This window comes from Eucyclogobius newberryi, unplaced genomic scaffold, assembly GCF_026437365.1.
Source record: "Eucyclogobius newberryi isolate DKJ021-1_F unplaced genomic scaffold, fEucNew1.0.hap1 SCAF_6, whole genome shotgun sequence".
NCBI classification, from domain to species: Eukaryota; Metazoa; Chordata; class Actinopteri; order Gobiiformes; family Gobiidae; genus Eucyclogobius; species Eucyclogobius newberryi.
Genome location: NW_027316278.1, coordinates 8918715 through 8939156, shown reverse-complemented (window position 1 = coordinate 8939156; position 20442 = coordinate 8918715). Strand labels below are relative to the sequence as shown.

At 39.8% G+C, this 20442-nt stretch overlaps 1 protein-coding gene across 2 annotated transcripts in view; it reads left to right on the top strand.

Moving 5' to 3' along the window:
• niban2b (niban apoptosis regulator 2b) overlaps positions 1-20442 on the top strand; it is a 52242-nt gene that overhangs the window by 29245 nt on the left and 2555 nt on the right. For both annotated transcript variants that reach the window (XM_072432410.1, XM_072432409.1), the window contains 8 exons: positions 8722-8837; positions 10618-10722; positions 11448-11610; positions 13058-13245; positions 14254-14409; positions 17146-17259; positions 17334-17441; positions 17533-17644. In XM_072432410.1, the coding sequence (XP_072288511.1) occupies positions 8722-8837; positions 10618-10722; positions 11448-11610; positions 13058-13245; positions 14254-14409; positions 17146-17259; positions 17334-17441; positions 17533-17644 (1062 nt within the window). The remainder of the gene's footprint in view (positions 1-8721; positions 8838-10617; positions 10723-11447; positions 11611-13057; positions 13246-14253; positions 14410-17145; positions 17260-17333; positions 17442-17532; positions 17645-20442) is intronic.

The window sequence follows — 20442 nt, the reverse complement described above, 5'->3', positions numbered from 1 at the left end:
TTTTTTAGATCTGACGCTTGTTCAGTCGTCTTGTGTTTCTGTCGCTCGTTATTACCAGTCTTTAAACGCGCTTGCTTTACTGCGAGTGGGGCCGCCGCTCCACAGATCTGCACTGTACAAAGTCCCCGTTCACAGTAATGACTCGCTGTGGAACATTTCGGTCAGAACTTAAACCTCTCCGTGCAGACGACGACGATGACGTGGCGAGCGCTTCACCTTTATGTGTTGTTCAGAGCAATGTTTTCTAGATTCTACAAGTTAATTTATCTCAATGTTGGTGTGTGTAAAAGGACGCTTCATGTCATTGTAGCAGTTTTAATCAGTATCTCCATGATCTGACCAAGTCTCTGACCACAAGACCACAAAGTTTCATACAACAATAACCATTTATACAGAAAAGTACTAGTAAAAAGAGCATTCACGTGTTAATAGGACACAATATACTTTACTACCTAATCTTTAAAACCCTGTGTAAAATATCTGTTAAATCCCTGTTAAATCCCTGTTGAATATCTGTGAAATCCCTGTTGCTCAAACACACTTTTCCCCTCAAAAACTATTTCTCAATTTTTGGTTTTTGCCTTGTTAAGTTTACTTTATTTACTTAAAAGGCATTTTTTTTTATTATTATTATTCTGCTATCATTTTTAATAATATTTTAGATCAAAACGAGCTTACTAAACCACGCCCGACTAAAACGATACACAACGAGGAAACGACTGTAACTATCCTGTTTTACAATGTCGGTAGTTGTATTGTATCCACACATTTATGACAAAATGACTGAATATCTATAATGTACAGATCAAACACCAGAGTTCAAACTTTAGTCGCGCGCGGGTTGAAGTTTGTTGTTGAAAAGAAATACTTCTGCTTAATGTCAGTGCAAAATGAGCCCGACTCGTTGGAGCGTTCCCCTGATATTTGTGGTCGTTTTATAGATATCTTTGACTGTCGGGCCTGTGGCTAACCAGCGCTACGGCACAGGGAGGGCGTGGTCACGGGGATTCTTTACACAGTCCTGCTGCTTTTGTTGTGAAACTGTTCGAGCGAAAGTCCAAGAGTTCAGTGAAATCATCAATGCGGATTTTGATTGGCCAAGAAAGAATCTTATCTGCAAAACTATTGGGACATGACAAACCAAATACTGTAACCTTTGTTGTCGCATGACTCGACAAGCAGTGGGTTTAATTTAAGTACCGTATTTTCCGGACTATAAGTCGCACCAGCTAAAAAAAACATTTACATACGCACTGGAGTATGAAATGCGGTTGCAAGTGTGAAAATAACTAATATCTCATAAGTTGCTCCGGAGTATAAGTATAAGTCGCATCCCGGCCAAAACTATAAAAAAAAAACAAAAGGGGCGACTTATAGTCCGGAAAATACGGTACATGTCATTTTTATCAAAGTTTACTCTGTTGTTTACTGTGTTCTTGAACCTCACCTTGAACCTAATTCATGACCTCTCTTTTTGATCTGACGTCGACTCACACGGTCGAGCGGCGTCATTCTCATTTGACCTGACTTGACTTTGATCAGACTTGTGCAAGATCTGTCCCAACGCCTTCTCGAGGCCGCGCTGCTTGTTTACTTTAGTCTGGACTCGTTCAGTGACGGCGAGCACGGTTGTAATTCCAGGCTTTGGCCACTGGGGGCAGGCTCTGTCATCGTATGTGTGTGTGTATGTGTATGTGTGTGTGTGTGTTGGCAGACGGAGCCAGTCGAGCTGCATTTTGACCGCACTTTCGTAGAAACTGGAGAGGATTCCTGCTGAATCTGTGCAGTACTGTCATGTCTTCTACCATTTGTTTACTTCAAGATGATTTAAGGTTGTAGTATTGTCATTTTTAGGAGGTCATAAGCCACCATTGTTTTTAGATTTGTATTTAATCGGAATCAGAAAAAGGCTTTATTGCCAACACAATACAACAATTAATAATGCATACATTTACTAATAAAATAATAAATAAGTGAAATATAAAGGGGTAGAACATGAAGAACACATGCACAAACTTAAGTCTTTTAAATGTGCCAAATGTAATAATTCTAAACAAAGAATTGCTACCCACTATTTATTTCTTTATGTCTTGTTTTCTACGGTCTTAAATGTCAAATCGGTGTGAGTGAATCACAGTTGACACATAGGGTTGTCCACACCTACGTCTCACGTCAGAGTAGTAAATTATGTTGCAGAAAACGGGAACTGCACTCTAAAGTCGCGCTGCTCAGTCTATTGCAATCGAGTAGAAATCGCAGTTTGAATCGTCTCAATTGGCAAAAGTGAATGATTGTACAAACGACCCAGTATTCCTTCTTATTGTGTAATATAACCTGCACTGGATTATGAGCTTTTCTTAACAGTTCATACTTAAAACGGTGGTACGTCATTTTCAAACGATTAAATAAGGATTTTATAATAAGTATTTAAACTTTTCTTAATTGATTGTTTTGGTGACTAGCACAGCTTTAGATCAGCTTTTTCGGACACAAAAGTAAAGCAGATGTCCCTGAACAACCAATCAGCTCTCATCCCGAAAGTGCCATAAAGTTTGATAAGAGAAAATGTTTTATAATTATATTTTTTTGGGTGGGGTTAGTGTTCTGCTTTTACATACATTTGTGTTAGAAACAGAATTTACTAATTATGAAGAAAAAGAAAAAGGCTGGTGCCCCATCTTTGACTCTTGTTAATATTCATTCATCAATTTATTTAAAATGTGCCCTCTGAACAGAATCTTACCAATACAACATGAATTGCAAATGTAACTGTAGTTGTAAATCTTATAATTACTTGTCAGAAAAATGGCAAAAAAAAAAAAAAAAAAAAAAACTTGTCCAGTCCTACTCCAGAGTACAGAGAAGCTAGCACTTATGTACGACTGCAAACAAGTTACACAAAGTGGGTTATCTGTTCAAAAAAATTACACAAATATTCAGCTTTTACTGGATTTTCATTGTATTTGTTTCAACGCAAATCATATTAAAGGAAAATGATACACGTTGATTATTCAGCGTTATCTTGCGTTTTGTCTGTACGTTTTCCCCTTTTAAAACCGATTCCTTTATCACAGTTGTGTCAAACTCTACATTGCCTAACGACATGCAAATTGGACTCTCTTTTCGACACTTTTAAATAGTTGAGATTTTATTCCCGTGACGTCGGTGCGAGTCTTACACCTGAAAACACTGGGCTTTTCACTCCTTCACTGCTGCGCCTCGGCATTCATCTGCGCCTGAGCCCGGAGCAGGAACCTGAACAGGAAACGGCCCGTAACTGTTAACATGCCGGAGCCGTAACCCGCGGCAACAGCGTGACGTCGCGCGCATAGCTGCTCCAGATGTGGTCCAGGGGTGGAGGGGCGCGGTCCAAACGAGGCTTTCGGTGGGCACGGGGGTCAACGAGACGAGGGCACAGAGGGCGCAGTGGTTTTATGAGTTTCTTAAAGGGGTCACTGAGAAAACGGGAAGAATATTAGTTTTAAATGGAAATAAGGGCTGACGCAATAATTAACTCTGAGAATATTACCATTAATATTGAATTTGATCCTTTTACGCCACTTCCAAAACCTTTTAAATGGTAAATAAAACACAAGCTGCAATTAATAAATCACTTTGACCAAGGACTAATTGTACTGTGTAATGTGTGTAAATATGAAGTCATCGGTTATTTATGAATTATTTGACACTCTACAAATTAAATGTACAACAGAAACTATAAGCTGACCGGGGTAGACTCTGGACTGTTGGAGCCATTGATTTTCAAGTTGGTCTCTGCTCACGTACGTATGCTAACGCTAACACCTTCAGCTACATGAGGCAGGTATAAGTGTCTGGTATGTTAACGTAACATATGAACAGTTCTTCAGATAACTATAGCATAAAGAACATGCTAACAAGTTTACCAAAGCATCAGTTTTACCCCAAATCACTAAATCCACTGAATTCTTCTTCCTCTGTGTCACTTCTAAACAACTCTACAAACTCCAGAGGAAGAGGAAGTGCAGATTCTTCTTCTGCGTCGCTTAGAGCCTAGAGCGCCCTCTTGTTGTTGTCAGTGTGAAAATAACAAATAATATCACATAAGTCGCTCTGGAGTCTCACCCAGACTATAACTTTAGTCTGGAAAATACGGTACGTCTGATGTTTTCTTGTTTGGCAACTAGTTAAATATCGCACAAGTGACATCTTTCAACAATTTATATTCTATATTTTGAATCCAGTGGTGTACATTTAAGAGAAAGAAACTGTGTGACAGATGTGAAAAGTAACGTCTAGTCCTTCCCAAGCAGTCCAAATCACCGGTTCTATTATCAATGAAAAGATGCATATGATCAAAATTGTGCCCAAAAGAATCATCCCTCATTTAACACCAAAGCAATATTTATTTTTTAGTATAATCGAGATTTTTTAGTTACGCATGGGAAAAAAGTAGCGGCTTAAATTCAGAAATTTAAGGTAATCAAACGTGTCTTTTTTTTCTTTCTTTTTTTTACATTTCACTTACTAACCCACTTTTAGATACAAAAAGTTGCATATGTTGTATATCCTGCTGTATTTACCCAAGCACAGCATATTAACAATAGTCCATTTGAGTTCAACACTGCATGACTCTGTCGTGAGGTCCTGTGACAGCCGGCAGTCTGACTACAGGAAATGCCTTCTGGGTAAATGATCGTATTGTTTCAAACACTAATTTTGTAAAAAGAGGAAGTGTGTGTCGAACAGCACCGCGACAATTAAAGAAAAAGATGAACTGAGACTTCGTTTTAAGGTGCGTTTATGTCAATTCTCTGGAAGAAGATGTTTTTACTGCCACACTGTCGCATTAAACCAAAAATATGAAGAAAACGTGCATTGTTACTGTGAGCGGGCAACAGAATAACTAATGACTTGTAAATGCACATTTTGGGGGGAGCTTGTGATTGGTTGAAGCGAATTTAGTCATAAAAAGGTCAATCTTATTTACTGGAAAAGACCAACTTAATGTTAAAACCCAGTGAGTAATAAACTTAATAATGAGGTCATTAGTTTAATCCCTGTTTGTCTGCCATGTGTGGACGTATGAGGGCGTTAACACTGCCTAAAGTCGTGACATCATGGGGTTTTTTCAGAAGGACTTCCTGCTTAGTCCCCGCCCCCCTTCACTCCACCCTCCAAACACAGGAACTGGGGGACATTACTAAGAGTTAAATTCACTTACTAGGCCTTATTCGTACTGCTTCACCCTCCAAATTGTTCTAGGGAGTCAAATTGTGTTTTAAGTACTTAAGCAATAAGCTGTAAATCTTATCTTATCTTATCTTATCTTAGAAAATGCAGAATCGATTGGCCCCGCCTCTTCAGTAAGCTATGAATCATCTTGAGTAAACTAATGATGATGAAACACCGTAACAAGGTCATAGAGGTTGATTTTTACATATTTTGTCTCCTTTAAAACGACCCAATGATGCTGAATCATACAGAGCATGAAAACATTAGCAGGTCGGAGGTCTCTGTGAACAGTATTTCATGTCTGTTTTCACCTCGCCGCAGGGCCGGCCCAAGCCTTCAGGGGGCCCTAAGCGAAAACATTTTTGGGGGCCCCTCACCACGTCATCAGAATCGGTTTTATTGCCATTGTCAGTAAACAATTCACATATAGGAACTTTCTTCAACGCAAACAAAGTGCACCAAAACGCGAGGGCATCCGTTTGCTAGTTAGTTTACTCTCAACACCTCACAAGGTCAAATATTGATGACTTAAATCCCACAATGCAACTTGGTATTCCGCTGACATCACCTCTACTCCCTGTACAAATAACACATGTCCCAGATATGTTTTTGGGCATATTTGTGGGCGTTAAGGGTCGACAGCCTCATTAGCACATTAGTTTAAATTAATGAACAGGGGAGGCCTGGGGGCCAGAGATTTTCAGACCTTTTTGCGTCTTCTGTTGCATTTTAATGTGGTCCAGCCGGCTAAAGTAAGAGTAAAATGTTGAGGTTGTAATGCTATAAAATGATGATGTGATGAAACTGTGCCAGGAGAAAGTGACTAAAGCCAGTTATTAATACATTAGTGTACTTAATTACTCAATACAATATTGGCTATGAAAAATAATTATGGTCAGATTGATTCATTTTAACTGAAAATGTAAAAGTAATAGTTATCCTTACTAATTTATCTTTTACTGCTCCCAACTGTTCCTTCTTGCTAAAGTGACAAAACAAGTTATATTAAATTAAGCAAATGGCATAAGCATTGCTTGATTAACAATTAACACTGATAAAACAGTGCAAACATGTTATTCCCAGAGAATGACCAGAACTAGAAGTGAAGGTCCAAACCTAGCTATAGTGAAGAGACTGTGTTTCTGCAACTTTGCCACTTTTGTATAAAAATATATAGTATTATTCTATAACAGACGTAATTATAATATGTCTGGTTATTTTTCACTATCAATTTATTATAATTTATAACAAATAGTCTAATGATGCTTTTTAAATAAATTTAAATGTTTTATTGCTCTATTAAAAGTTATTACAATATAAATGTTTGTTCTGATCAGAACACCACACACTGGACTCCTGCACCTTTACGTTCCTCTCGTTGCACTTTAAGAAGTCAAAGTAAAACAGACATCACGAGTCACGATTGATCTCACACATGGTGATGTGAGAGAGAGGGACTCAAACTCAAACCGCTCATCTCTGACTGAGGCTGCACAGGGCCCCGGGACAGGGGCCCGGGACAGGGGCCCGGGACAGGGCCGCACACTGTTCACTCCAAAGTCTCACGTCAGAGGTTCTGGACGAGACGGCGCTCGTCCGGACCGGATCTCCGCCTCTTAGTGACCGGGCCATAGAGGCCCCTCACCGGCCTCACCTGCAGCTCACACTCCCGGGCTGGTGTAAATGTTAAGCTTATTATCTTTCATTCAGACGGATTATTATGCGCGGGGCAGAGCTCTCGTCGCCTTCAGCCTGAGCGAACTAACGTGACAGAATCGTGTTGTTTCAAACAGCAGCATTAACAGTCTCTTTGTAAGAGAAGTTCAAAACCTGGAGAGTGTTGTTGAGTTTGCAGTTTCTTTACATCGTCAAGAAGTTTCTTCTTTCGTTTTTCGGCATCGGGGGGATATATTCCTCTGGACATGACATGAGGACCACGCAGGGACCAGGTTGTGTTGTGTTTATGTTTTGCTCTCGAGCTCCTCGCGCACAATGAAGTTGACCAATCAGCGCAGGTTTGGTGTCTTGGTTGCCAGATTGTCATTACAAATAAATGCGGTTTGTGCCTTTTATATGTTACCGCTGTGTGCGCTGCCGCGCCAGCAGCGCTACTACACTAGTGGCGCACGCTGCGCTTGCACTTCGCATAACACGGGTTGCCAGATTGGGGGCCCTATTAACGCCTCGGGGCCCTACGCGGCTGCTTAGTTCGCTTATAGGCTGGGCCGGCCCTGCCTCGCCGTCACATATTTGTACGATTTGAGCTGCATTCCTCGAGTTCAGTGGCCTCTAAACCAAATGGGAAGCAGATATGTTTAATTAGGCTTTTAAGTCTCCGCTTTCTCGTGCACTAATGTCGACTGCTGCCGTGTCTTCTCAGAATGGGCACGGAGCTTTGCCCTCGTCACCGTTAATGCTCCCAGTTCCTCACACTTGTGCTGTACAGCTCTGTGCTTCTGTTTATAAAACGCACATGTGAAAATGTTACAGAGCTGTTTGTGTTTGAGATCTAAAAAGACGACTTGAAATTAAATGAAAAGGTTAAACGATCAGGTCCAAAAACGCTGTAGGAAATCGGAGCTCAGACGGATGAGGAGCTGGTTTGAGGACGTTTATGGAAGTTTGAGTTCTGTCAAGTATAATCATAATCATAATCATAAATAAATCAATAAATAAATATGTATAAATCCATAAATAAATAAAAATATGTATAAATCCATAAAAATATATATAAATCCATGAATAAATAAAAATAAATATAAATCCATAAATAGAAATATGTATAATCCATAAATAGAAATATGTATAAATCCATAAATAAATACAAAATATATATAAATCCATAAATAAAAATATGTATAAATCCATAAAAATATATATAAATCCATGAATAAATAAAAATAAATATAAATCCATAAATAGAAATATGTATAATCCATAAATAGAAATATGTATAAATCCATAAATAAATACAAAATATATATAAATCCATAAATAAAAATATGTATAAATCCATAAATTAACTATGTATAAATCCATAAATAATAAAATTGCTGTGCATGTCCTCCCTTCTCCCTCACCCCCCATTTCACGCCATCTTTCCTGCCTGATAAAGCCTACGGGCTAAAATCTTTTCAAAGAAAATGATAATAAAAATGCTGTGCTGGGCGGGACCATAGTGAACTCTGTATAAGTTAAAAAAAAATAAAAAAATAAGATTAGAAGGTAGAATCCAAAAGGGGTTAACGCATACTATGGCAAAACGTAAGAGTCCTATTTTTCCATTGTTTGGTGAATTTGTCTGTATTCAAGTTGAGTCCGGAGGTTATTTTAGTAAGAATTCCAAGTACAATTGTATAAACAGGAGGTTTGAACCGAAGAGCACTCGGACCACTTTAGCCACTGTGGCCCAAACACCGATAATGGAGCGTGTTTGAAAGTATCCCCCCTCTCACAGATTTATTACCTTGTTAAATCACATTAACGTTTCTCTCTTTGTGTGTCCAGGTTTGTCTGAGGAGAACAAAGTGCAGACGCCGGCCTTCACTGACGCGGTGAGGCTGTATCGTCAGGCCAAAGGAAACTACGGCACGTGGGAGATGATGTGCGGCCAACCGGCTCAAGTAAGTGACACAACAGTGAAATCTTTCCTTCTTTCCCGTGGTCTGACATGTTACTATTCCTCAAGTTTGTGATCGACTTTATGAAATATCCATGAAAAATACAGTAAATATGACAAAAAACGCCAGATTTAAAAAAGTTATTCACATTTCAAGTCTCTTTTTTGGAACTAAAAATACTTATTTTTGCTTCAAAAATTGTCATTATTTTTTGGTTCTCACAATTATATTGACCTGAATCATCACGATTATCGATTTAACTGAATAATCGTAACATCCCCAGACAGAACGGCACAATATTTACGTATTTTCCGGACTATAAGTCGCACTGGAGTATAAGTCGCACCAGCAAAAAAAATGCATAAGAGAGAAGAAAAAAACATATATAAGTTGCACTGGAGTATGAAATGCGGTTGCAAGTGGGAAAATAACAAATAATATCACATATGTCGCTCCGGAGTATAAGTATACAAGTATAAATATAAGTATAAGTCACACCCCGGGCAAAACTATGAAAAAAGGTGCGACTTATAGAAAATACGGTAATAGAAATGTAAACGCCTGTGGTTAAACTGTCAAAACAAATTGCACAAATAACAAAAAAAAGACGCAAACTTCGGCTTCTTGACGTTAGATTAGTCGTATGTTTGCGTGTGGAACGTTTGATTTTTGTCCTGCTCTCACCTGCGTCTGCTGTCGCCGCTCCATCTTTCACCTGATCTTTCTTCACGCCGTCTTGGCCCTGGAGGCATCAAAAGTGACTGTCGTCTAATGCCACTGAACCGGTTGGGTGTACGCTCCAGTTACAGAATAGAAGCTCTCCTGACTTCTAGAAGGATCGTCTCGCGTCTCCGTCACACGAACCAGAACGATCTTTGAATTCTTATCTTATTGTCGCACTATAACCATTAGTGCGTTCAAACCAGTGTGAAGTGTTCAACTGTCACGGCTGCTGCAGTGACTTTGACAGCGGCTGGGTTGTTTATCCAAGCCTTATTTTGTCTGTGGAACTCAATTTTACTCGACATTAGTGATGTAACGATGTAGAATTTTAGTTACTGATTTTTGTGGGATAAACATGACAATTTAACGGTTATTCACGATTATCTACATCATGACCAAAGCAACAATAAACTCATTCCTTTTACGAAATAAAAATGTCTGACTTAAACGGCAAGATAAAAAAAAACAGCACTTTACATTAAGGTTTATGTTTTTGAAGAAAGGCTGAGCGTCAAAAAATCGTCACATTTCTCTTAATTGAACCATAAAAAAGGTGTAATTTAGTTTGGAAAGTGTCACTTTTCTATAAATTCAGTACAAAATTTTAGAAAAAGCTAATTTTTTCTTCTAAAATTGTCACGGTTATAATAAAAAAAAATGTATGGTTATATTATTACCTAAATAATCTCAATTACCGTATTTTCCTGACTATAAGTCACACCTTTTTTTCATAGTTTTGGCCGTGATGCGACATATATTTATACTTGTACTCCGGAGCGACTTGTATGTGATTATTATTTATTATTTTCACATTTCATACTCCAGTGCAACTTATGTATGTTTTTTTCTTCTATTATGCATTTTTTGGCTGGTGCGACTTGTACCCCGGAAAATACAGTAATCGATTTACCTAATAATCTTGACACTTCTACTCGACATAAATTCATTTTAGCAGTATAAAACCTCCTATTGCTTGATTTCTAGCTCTTCCGTTATGTGTGATTGAATGAAATGCATGAATGACCTGACTTAAACCGTGTCTTGTTGATCCCGTTTGTAGATCCTGTCTAACCTGGTGATGGAGGTTCTGCACCCGGAGCTCAGGGACCTCATCTCTCCTCGACTCAAAGGCAAACTCCACGACCGGCAGAGGAACTGGACGCTGGTACATGCTCCTACTGCACTTTAAAGAACAGAAACAATAGCCATAATATATTGCATTAATTCTGTTTTGTAAGATACTTGAACCTCAAAGGCTCATTTCACAAACATGTTGGTGACTGCAAGAAGGTTCATCCAAGTCTAGTTATGATTTTTGTCTAGTAAAGAAATATTGTTGCTAAATTTCAGAGGACAGTGTTGTCTGTTACAGTTGAAGGCTCTAAACAAAAGATTGTAGGTGATAAAACTGATTACCGTATTTTCCCGACTAAGTCACACCGAAGTATAATTATGCATTTTTGGCTGGTGCGACTTACAGTCCCGAAAATACGGTAATTGTTTATAGGGGGGAAAAAAGAAAAAAAATGAAATGGTTATGTTATGAACTTTGAATTGAAGGTAAAAGGTGATATGTCTTTACTTTTGTGATTACTGACTGACATTTCACCTTTTTGTTTGATGATTAAACCTCAACTAATACATTTAAACTCATGTTTGAACACATTTCTGTTGGATTCACGTCATATTATCTGACTCTTTATCAGAATCCTCCACAAAAGTCGTGATAGAACAAAAGAAGGTTTGTGTAGGACTGATAGATGACCATTAAAAGTCCTAAAAACACTGGTAGAGCCGTCTTCTATAACTTTGTAGCATTGTTGTCCGCCTTGTGTGTGTTTTTTTTAAATCTTGAAACAAAGAAATGACAGCACTTGTTCTGCTGCCCAGATCAGCGACGCCGTGTACAGCCTGGTGCAGACCCAGTGCCAGGCGCAGTACGACGCCCTGCTGCAGAGGTGCGAGGAGGGCCGCCCGGCGCTCCAGGCCGCAATCCGGACCGACATGGACCAGATCATCACCTCCAAAGAGTACGTCTCCAACAAGATCAGAGGTAAATCGCCCCAAATCACTAAATCCATTGAATTCTTCTTCCTCTGTGTCACTTCTAAACAACTCCACAAACTCCAGAGGTAGAGGAAGTGCAGATTCTTCTTCTGCGTCGCTTAGAGCCTAGAGCGCCCTCTTACGGTTGCCAGTGTGAAAATAACGAGTCAATAATATCACATAAGTCGCTCTGGAGTATAGGTCGCAAAAACTATGAAAAAAGGTGCGACTTATAGTCCGGAAAATACGGTAAATGGGGGTGGAACCTTTTTAAAGTTATGGTTCGGCTTCTCCATTATTAAAAAAAATCCTAATTGAAATAACAATTACTGAAACGACTTTTCGATCAGAGAAGGTTTGGCTAAAATTAAGAGATTCATTATTTATATATAATTTATTAAAAAATAAATTGGGTGACGTGTCGCACCGAATTGGACTGTTGAAATTGTGCTGAAAAAGTAGAAAAGTGCAATTCATGAACAACTTTTACCACTCAAGGAAACACATTGAACAAATATTGACACATTGAGCTAATGTTAATAATCCATTTGCGCAATAATCATACATGAAGTTTGATTAATTGCACAGACCAAGGTTAAGGTTTGGTCATCGTATTCTTCATTTTGGATGTGCTACGCGTTGTCAAACACTGAAGTGACGACCCCGTGGTAATATTTGCTGACACAGTTCCAGTAAATGGGAGTAGCATCCTAAAAGCCCCTGGAATCCTGCCCAAACGTATGAAAGAATCATTTATGTTGTAACTTTGTTTATTTAGCCCACGTTTTAGTTTCACAGTAAAGTTCTGTGTTTACGTTCATTCTTTCAGTTCCACTTTAAACTGAAACCAGGTAGACGTGTGTTCTCTGCTTTATTGGCCCGAACAAAATAATTACATCTGCAGACATTTTTAAAAATGCCATTAATTATTTTGCCACGAGTGCAGCCCAGGAACACGGGGAAATGGTTTAAGTTTTGGTTTTCCGACAGAAACATTGTTACTGGAAAGAATTTCACCAGTCAGATATTTATTTCTAGTCAAATCATATGTTGCCCATTTATTCTGTTTATGAGGGTCTGTTTTGTATGTTGGATGAATTACAGAACAAGATGAATCTCATGTCCTCTTTTTGGTCTTCTGCTAGAAAAACCTGTTATTTAACCGCTGACGTGACTAACTTGACGACAACATGAAAAATAAAATGCATTAAATACAGCACATCAACTTACAATTGGCTTAAGTGCTGCACCACACATTGCAAACAATGTCTTTTATTAGGCCCTAACAGAAGGAAGCAGCTGCAATAAATCTAAACAACTGTGTGTGTGTGGAGTTGTGATTGATACTCAGGTAATAAACTTATGTCTTCTTCATTTCCTCCTCTTTTCCCTCCTCTTTCCCTCCTCTTTCCCTCTTTTCCCTCCTCTTTTCCTCCTCTTTTCCTTCCCTGCAGCTGTGGTGCTCCCCAAAGCGGAGAAGCTGTTGAAGGTGAGCATCGAGCCGTACATCACGTCCATCCTGGACGCCCTGATGGAGCCCACGAGCAGAGGCTTCGCTGAGGTCAGAGACGTGTTCTTCAGAGAGCTCGTGGACATGAGCAAAAACAGCCTCAACCAAGGCACCAAGGAGACGGTGGCCCAGGTGAGGACCCCGTCTACAGGGTGCACTCATACAAGACTTCTATTAGTTATATTAGAGTCAGGGCTATTGTGGGCATGTACATGTACTTGTAGGTACTTGTATGTAAGTGTAGGTACTTGTATGTAAGTGTAGGTACTTGTATGTAAGTGTAGGTACTTGTATGTAAGTGTAGGTACTTGTATGTAAGTGTAGGTACTTGCATGTAAGTGTAGGTACTTGCATGTAAGTGTAGGTACTTGTATGTAAGTGTAGGTACTTGTATGTAAGTGTAGGTACTTGTATGTAAGTGTAGGTACTTGTATGTAAGTGTAGGTACTTGTATGTAAGTGTAGGTACTTGTATGCAAGTGTAGGTACTTGTATGCAAGTGTAGGTACTTGTATGTAAGTGTAGGTACTTGTATGTAAGTGTAGGTACTTGTATGTAAGTGTAGGTACTTGTATGCAAGTGTAGGTACTTGTATGTAAGTGTAGGTACTTGTATGCAAGTGTAGGTACTTGTAGGTACTTGTATGTAAGTGTAGGTATGTGTGTGTGAATTGAGGCGTGGTCAGAAGTCACTGTATCTTAGTCTTATCTTAGTCTCAGCAGTCGCACTTTTCTTAGAGATAAAAGTCTCAAGTCTAAACTAGATTATGTTCTCAGTGCGTTGATGATGTTTAAAGTTCTGCATGTTGTTTAGAAGAACCATGTTGTTTAGAAGAACCATGTTGTTTAGAAGAACCATGTTGTTTAGAAGAACCATGTTTAGAAGAACCATGTTGTAGCAGAGCTGGGTTTTTCCTGTCATTAAAAAAGACATGTACTACAGGTTCACTTCTGACTCTACACCACTACTTTTAAATGAGTTTAAAAGAGCCATTCTCACATTATGACCCTAATTATTGTGCTGATGGATTTGTACATGATGGAACTGTTCTATCAGTATAAAGTGGTCAGGGTCTTGTCCCCTCTGTCCCCTCTGACCTCTCTGTCCCCTCTGACCTCTCTGTGCCCTGGTGTTGCTGCAGCACATGGAGAAGATCTCGATGTTGGCCTTTCACCCGGTCAAGATGCAGAGCTGTTACGAGAAAGTGGAGTCCCTGAGTCTGGAGGGTCTGCAGCAGCGCTTCGACGTGTCCAGTCCCTCAGTGTTTGTGCAGCGAGCGCAGATACTCATGAGAGAGGTACTAATACTACTACTATTGCTACTGCTACTGCTAATGCTAATGCTACTGCTACTGCTTTTACCCCTATTGTTACACTTACTTCAATACCCACCTGTGCTAGAAAGTAACAAAGTAAAAGAACATTTTAGGGTGGATACTTTTCATTTTTACTGCACATTCCTGATGAGCAAACCAAAATGCAGTATGTAGATAAAAATAACTTCTTTATCAAAATCACTACATTTGTCCCTTTTTAATAGTTCTCAAAATCTGTGTTAAATACTTGTTGTTCTAATTATGACTTACGGCATGGATCCTGTGGTAAATGTGTCAGTCACGCTGCAATTTGTCAAGAAAAATACAAATGACAGGAAGTAGAGCCGAGTTTTCAAATGGAACCCTCTGGCTACGTTCACGCTGCAGGTCCAATCAGATTTTAGGCCCAAATGTGACCTGAATGTGACTCTTTTCTTTCCCAAATCACTTTCCTATGTGGTGCTAAATCTGATCGTTTGCAAAGTCACTGCCGTCTGAACTCACAAGTTACATTAATCTGACTTTTACTGTGCTTTAAGCGGAAAAGATGGAAATGTAATTGATTCAAACACACAAAAAAGTGATATTTTAAAATTGAATTGTTTTTTGTAAAGTGTGACAATACAATCAATATACAAATGATAAAGATGATATAGACTTTAGGGCGAGATTTACACACCAATTATTGTTTAAACTGTCAGAAAATTGTGTCTTAACAAAATAGAAGTTATCAGGTGTTATTATCCGTCCAAGAATACATGTTTTGTAATTAGATGAGTTTTGGTGCTTGTTTACAGTCTGGTTGCTAGGTAACGGTTGTGCGATTACCTCTGTCACATCTGCTGCTGTGTCCAACCAGGAAGTGACTGTGTAAACTTTGCTAAACTGGGGAAAATGGGCCGGATTTTTTAGTAAAATCTTAAATAGAATCATGTCGCTATGTTTTAGTGAAATGCAGAGTCTAATCTTGAGTATTTCGAGCACCGTTTTTGGCTTTGTGGCTTTTATATTCTTTGCTGTGGCACAAAAGGCACCAACAGGAACAAAGTCTTCAAAAACAAGTTGGCGCACCGCTGAGCGCGCTCCCCGGCTCTGCACGACTTTAACCCTCCTATTGTGCAAATAAAACAGACTCACAATAGTTCTGTAAATCAACTTCGTGTGGACTATTGAATCAACAAATTACTCTGGAAGAAGCAAAACCGTCCAGTGATTCAGCGGCCGTTGCTTCTGAGCGTCGTTCTCTGGGAAATAAAGGGCGGATTGTGGAATAATTGCATTAACGTGTGATGTGTCTGGACTTGCACGAAAAAAACCTGACTCCGAGGGAAAACATCCAAGCAGCAGCAGAAGAAGCAGCAGCAGGAGGAGGCAACGGGGGAGAGAGGGGTGTAGAGAAGGGAGAGAAATCAAGTCTGACCTGAGCGTTTCACTGTGGAGCGTTATATATGAGCGTGAGGGGCACCAACTGAAGGTCATGCAGAGTTGAAGTTCAGTTTATAAAGCAAAGAGCAGGAAAAGTTGAGACGTTTTGGTTGAATACGCAGTTATTTCAACCAAACATGTGAGAAAGATGAAGAGGAATTGCTTTGTTCCTTTTCTGCACAGTGAGGTAACTCCAAAATACAGGAAATGCCTTCAAATAGTAGTAAAAGTAACTGTTGTTGAGCGCTTGGGCTGAAACTAAAAGGTCGCCATCTGGTGGTAATAATGTGACAGTAGACGGTGATGGTTATTTTTGTACAATTTGAGGGTGTAAAAAACAAAACAAATTATGGAGAGGCCATTGTCACTGATTGGCAGTCACAAAATTGTGTCTGCTCCAGGGCAGCTGTGACTACGTTAGCCCCACGGCGGGAAAAGACATTCAGCATTCTCCCATTAGAACCACACAGGTGAACTCTGTGAACTCAGGAGTTTTTTTAGTGAGTGTCAAGTACTACTGGTATTCTAAAATGTTTTGTACTTGGCTATTCTACTTATTATACTTGTCATGCATCATTTTAACTGATGATAAATGGCATTTTATTGATTTGTGAGCGTAAGATTGCATTGAACCAGCCGTTAAAGTTCATTTATTTAGAGAAATATGACTTTTCCATGTTTTTTAGATTTTGGTATATAGTCATAGATGGTATGTATTATTATTATTACAGTGTATTTATATAGCTAACCAATTTATTTACTACTGTGACTAATGGTAACAATAGTTTTCGGTCTTTACTGAGTTTTCACAGTTCAATCTTAATTCACTGGAGCTAACTTGGCCAAACAAACTTTGAATATCTACAGTGGACCCAAACAGAAAAGTTAAGAGTTCAAAACTATAGAGCCAATACAATGGAATAAATAAAAACGGTAAGAGAAAAGACAAGACACTGGACAATATAAAGACAAAGCACGGAGAGTAAACAAGTCTTTTTAAGTGTCTAAAAAGTGCTTTAATAAACTCATTTATACCGTATTTTCAATATATAAGTTGCACCAGCCAAAAAATGCATAATAGAGAAGAAAAAAACATATAAGTTGCACTGGAGTATGAAATGCGGTTGCAAGTGTGAAAATAACTAGTAATATCACATAAGTCGCTCCGGAGTAGTAGAAGTATAAATATAAGTATAAGTCGCACCCCGGCCAAAACTATGGAAAAAAAAGGTACGACTTATAGTCCGGAAAATACGGTAATCGTCTCTACATCTCTGTCCTTTGTATCTCCAGCAAATGGACGACGCCGTTTACACGTTTGAGCAGCTCCTCCACCAGAGCCTGGAGTCTCAGGGAACAGACGAGCTCTGCAAAACCATCCAGCGCTGCCAGGACCGGGTCATCAAGGTGACTCCGCCCCTCTCCGAGCTTCTTGAGGAGCGGCCGTGACTCTTGTTTTTGATCGTTTTTTCGTCTTTCAGAAATTCGACTACGACAGCAGCACGGTGAGGAAACGGTTCTTCCGCGAGGCTCTGCTCCAGATCTTCATCCCGTACATGCTGAAGCAGCTCACGCCTTCCTGCGCCGCTGTAAGCGTGACTCGCGTCCATAAAGTTCTTTTCAAACGTCGCACATACGGAATCGTACCAAAACGTGCTGACCAGATCGTTTTTCTTTCAGGACTTGCCCCACTTCCAGGAGCTGATTTTTGAGGACTTCTCCCGCTTCATTCTGGTGGAAAACATCTTCGAGGAAGTTGTGCTCCACTCGGTGATGAAGGATATCATGATGGGTACGTCACTTTTGAGATTGAATTGAACAAAGTGATAAAACGTGCTGAGAATGTTTGTACGCTGATGGTTTGTGCTCAGATGGACTGATCCAGCGCTTCAGTTTGCATCTGATTACGATTTTTTTTAGTTTTATGTAGACATCTGTGTCGCCAGATGAAGTAAACGTTGATTTTAGTCATGACAATTGAGGGATCCAGCTTTGTATTTACTGTCTTTTCTGCACTATAAGCCGCATTAAGCTAAATAAAACGTGTACCACACAAGATCACTTCAAGGTCAGTAAGCACAAGCAGAATTAAAGCCGCAAGCGGCATCCAACGGCCCTCGCGGGCCGCCGGCCTTCCGACTCTGCTCTCTGCATTTTACAGAGATGGCGCTAACGCAATTGTCTAAGAACTAAGACAGCGACACATTGGACATGTACAATGCTGTGCTTAACCAGTGCAAATGAACACAAATGTCGGTCAAATGTGCAGCTCCAGCGCACAGAGACCGTGACACTTGGAATAAAAATATGGATAACTTTTGATGCTCCGCTTGTGTAGATTATTTTTCCCAAATATGAGCTTGATCGAGCTATTGCCCACAGAGGACTTCATTAAAGTGTGAAGCGTAAATGTGAACATTTCAAGGATTTGGTGTTTTTCCCATTTGTGACAATATATTTGCAGCTCCACGGCACAGAGACCGTACCACTTAAAATCAAAATATGGATAACTTTTGATGCCCCATTTGTGTAGATGATTTCCCCAAATATGAGCTTGATCGGGCAATCGGCCTAGGAGGAGTTTGTTAAAGTGTGAAGCGTGAAAATGTGGTCATTTTAGAGATTTCGCTGTTTTCCCATTTCTGACATATATTTGCGGGTCCGCCACACAGAGACCGTAGCACTTAGAATCAAAATATGGATACCTTTGGATGGCCCGCTTGTGTAGATGATTTCCCCCAAATATGAGCTTGATCGGACAATCGCCCTAGGAGGAGTTTGTTAAAGTGTGAAGCGTAAAAATGTGGTGATTTGAGCGATTCTACGATTTTCCCATAAGGATAACATGGGATGTTTCTGTCAACGCTACGGTTACGCCGTACAAAATATGACTTTGGCTCTCATACTTTTATGATCAGGATGGCAAATTAGAATTTTGTTCAAAATATCATGTCATTTGGAAAAACTCTATTGTTTATAGGCCACTCTGAAGGCCAAATAGTCAGAATTCTGGGAAACGTTTGCGGCTCCGTCGCACAAAGACCGTAAAAGTTATCCTTAAAATTTGGATAACTTTAGATACACCACTTGTCTAGAGGACGTACACCGATTTTGAGGTTGGTGGGCAAAACGCACTAGGAGGACTTCGTTAAAGTGTAAAACATAAAAATGTGGTAATTTGAGAGATTTTGTGGTTTTCCCATAGGGATAACATGGGAGGTTTCTGTCATCGCTACGACTACGGCGTAAAAAATTAGGCATTTTTGTGATTGGCTTTTGTGATCGGGACGGCAAAATAGAATTTTGGGTAAAGTTTAGACAATTTTGGTAAAACTAATTTTTGACCTTCAATGTTAATTTAAAGGTCACTCTGTAGGGGGCGCTATCACTGCCATTTCAATTTTGTCATCATAAACTGGTCCAAACTAGAAAGTTTAACAACTGATTCAAATTTGGTCCTAATCGGACTGGTTTTGATCAAATGGGAGCAATTTTTAGACCTGCAATATTCCAAAATAAGTTGTCCAACTTTGCGGCTGCGCCGCACACAGACCGTAAAAGGTATCTCAAAAAATTGAATAACTTTAGATGCCCCACTTGTCCAGAGGACGTACGCCGATTTTGAAGTCGGTGGGCAAAACGCCCTAGGAGGAGTTCGTCAAAGTTTGACGTAAACAAAATGGCTAACTCAGCTTGTTTTCATTTTCAAAGGAAGATGGCGGCCATAGGGTAAGTTTGGGGGCGTGGCCACAATGATTTTTTTTGTTTATCCTCACGAGAGGAATGCGTGTCCCGAATTTCGTAGCTTTACGCCAAAGTTGACCTCGGGGCGTCTCCCATAGGCGCAATGTATTTTGACTTTTGTCGGTGGCGCTGTCGCGCCATTTTTTAACGAAAAAAAAAATGGCCCAGAAAAAATAAAATTTTTCGCCGATTCTGAATTTTGGGCAAAGTTTGGTGAGTTTTTGAGCATGTTCAGGGGGTCAAATTAGAGATCAAAGCGCTGAAGAAGAACAAGAAAAATAATAATAATAATAATAATAATAATATTTTTAGCAAAAACAATATAGCCGTTTTTACTATAACAACAAATGATACATCGTTTGAAAGCTCTAAGCCTTCCCGATGCCGCCATGGGGTGGAATCATCATTACGAGCGCTTACGCGCTCGTCACTCCCTATTCCGTCGGGATGCCCCGCCCACTCCCCATAGACTTCCATTGATTTGAGCAGATACAAGCATGGCCCATGCCTGCGGCATGGATTCTCGCATACGGGACGATGCCAGGAGGGTTTTTGGAGGAATGCAGCGCTTCGCGCTGCTGTTGTCAACAATTAGTGAATGGGCTACGCCCATTCACTAATTGTTGACTATTTCTGTCATAGCAGGAGTAAGTATGCATGATCCATGCCTTCGGCATGGGCTAGTTCACTGTACTTGCCAGGGGCCTTCGGCAGCGTTGCGGGAGCAATAGGCCCTCCCCCTGCTGGGGCTCGGGCCTAATTAAGCCATATTTAAGGCGGAAAATACGGTATGTAAAGAGTGTTACATGTCACTGCCATTCATCACATCCAGGAACTACTGCTGGA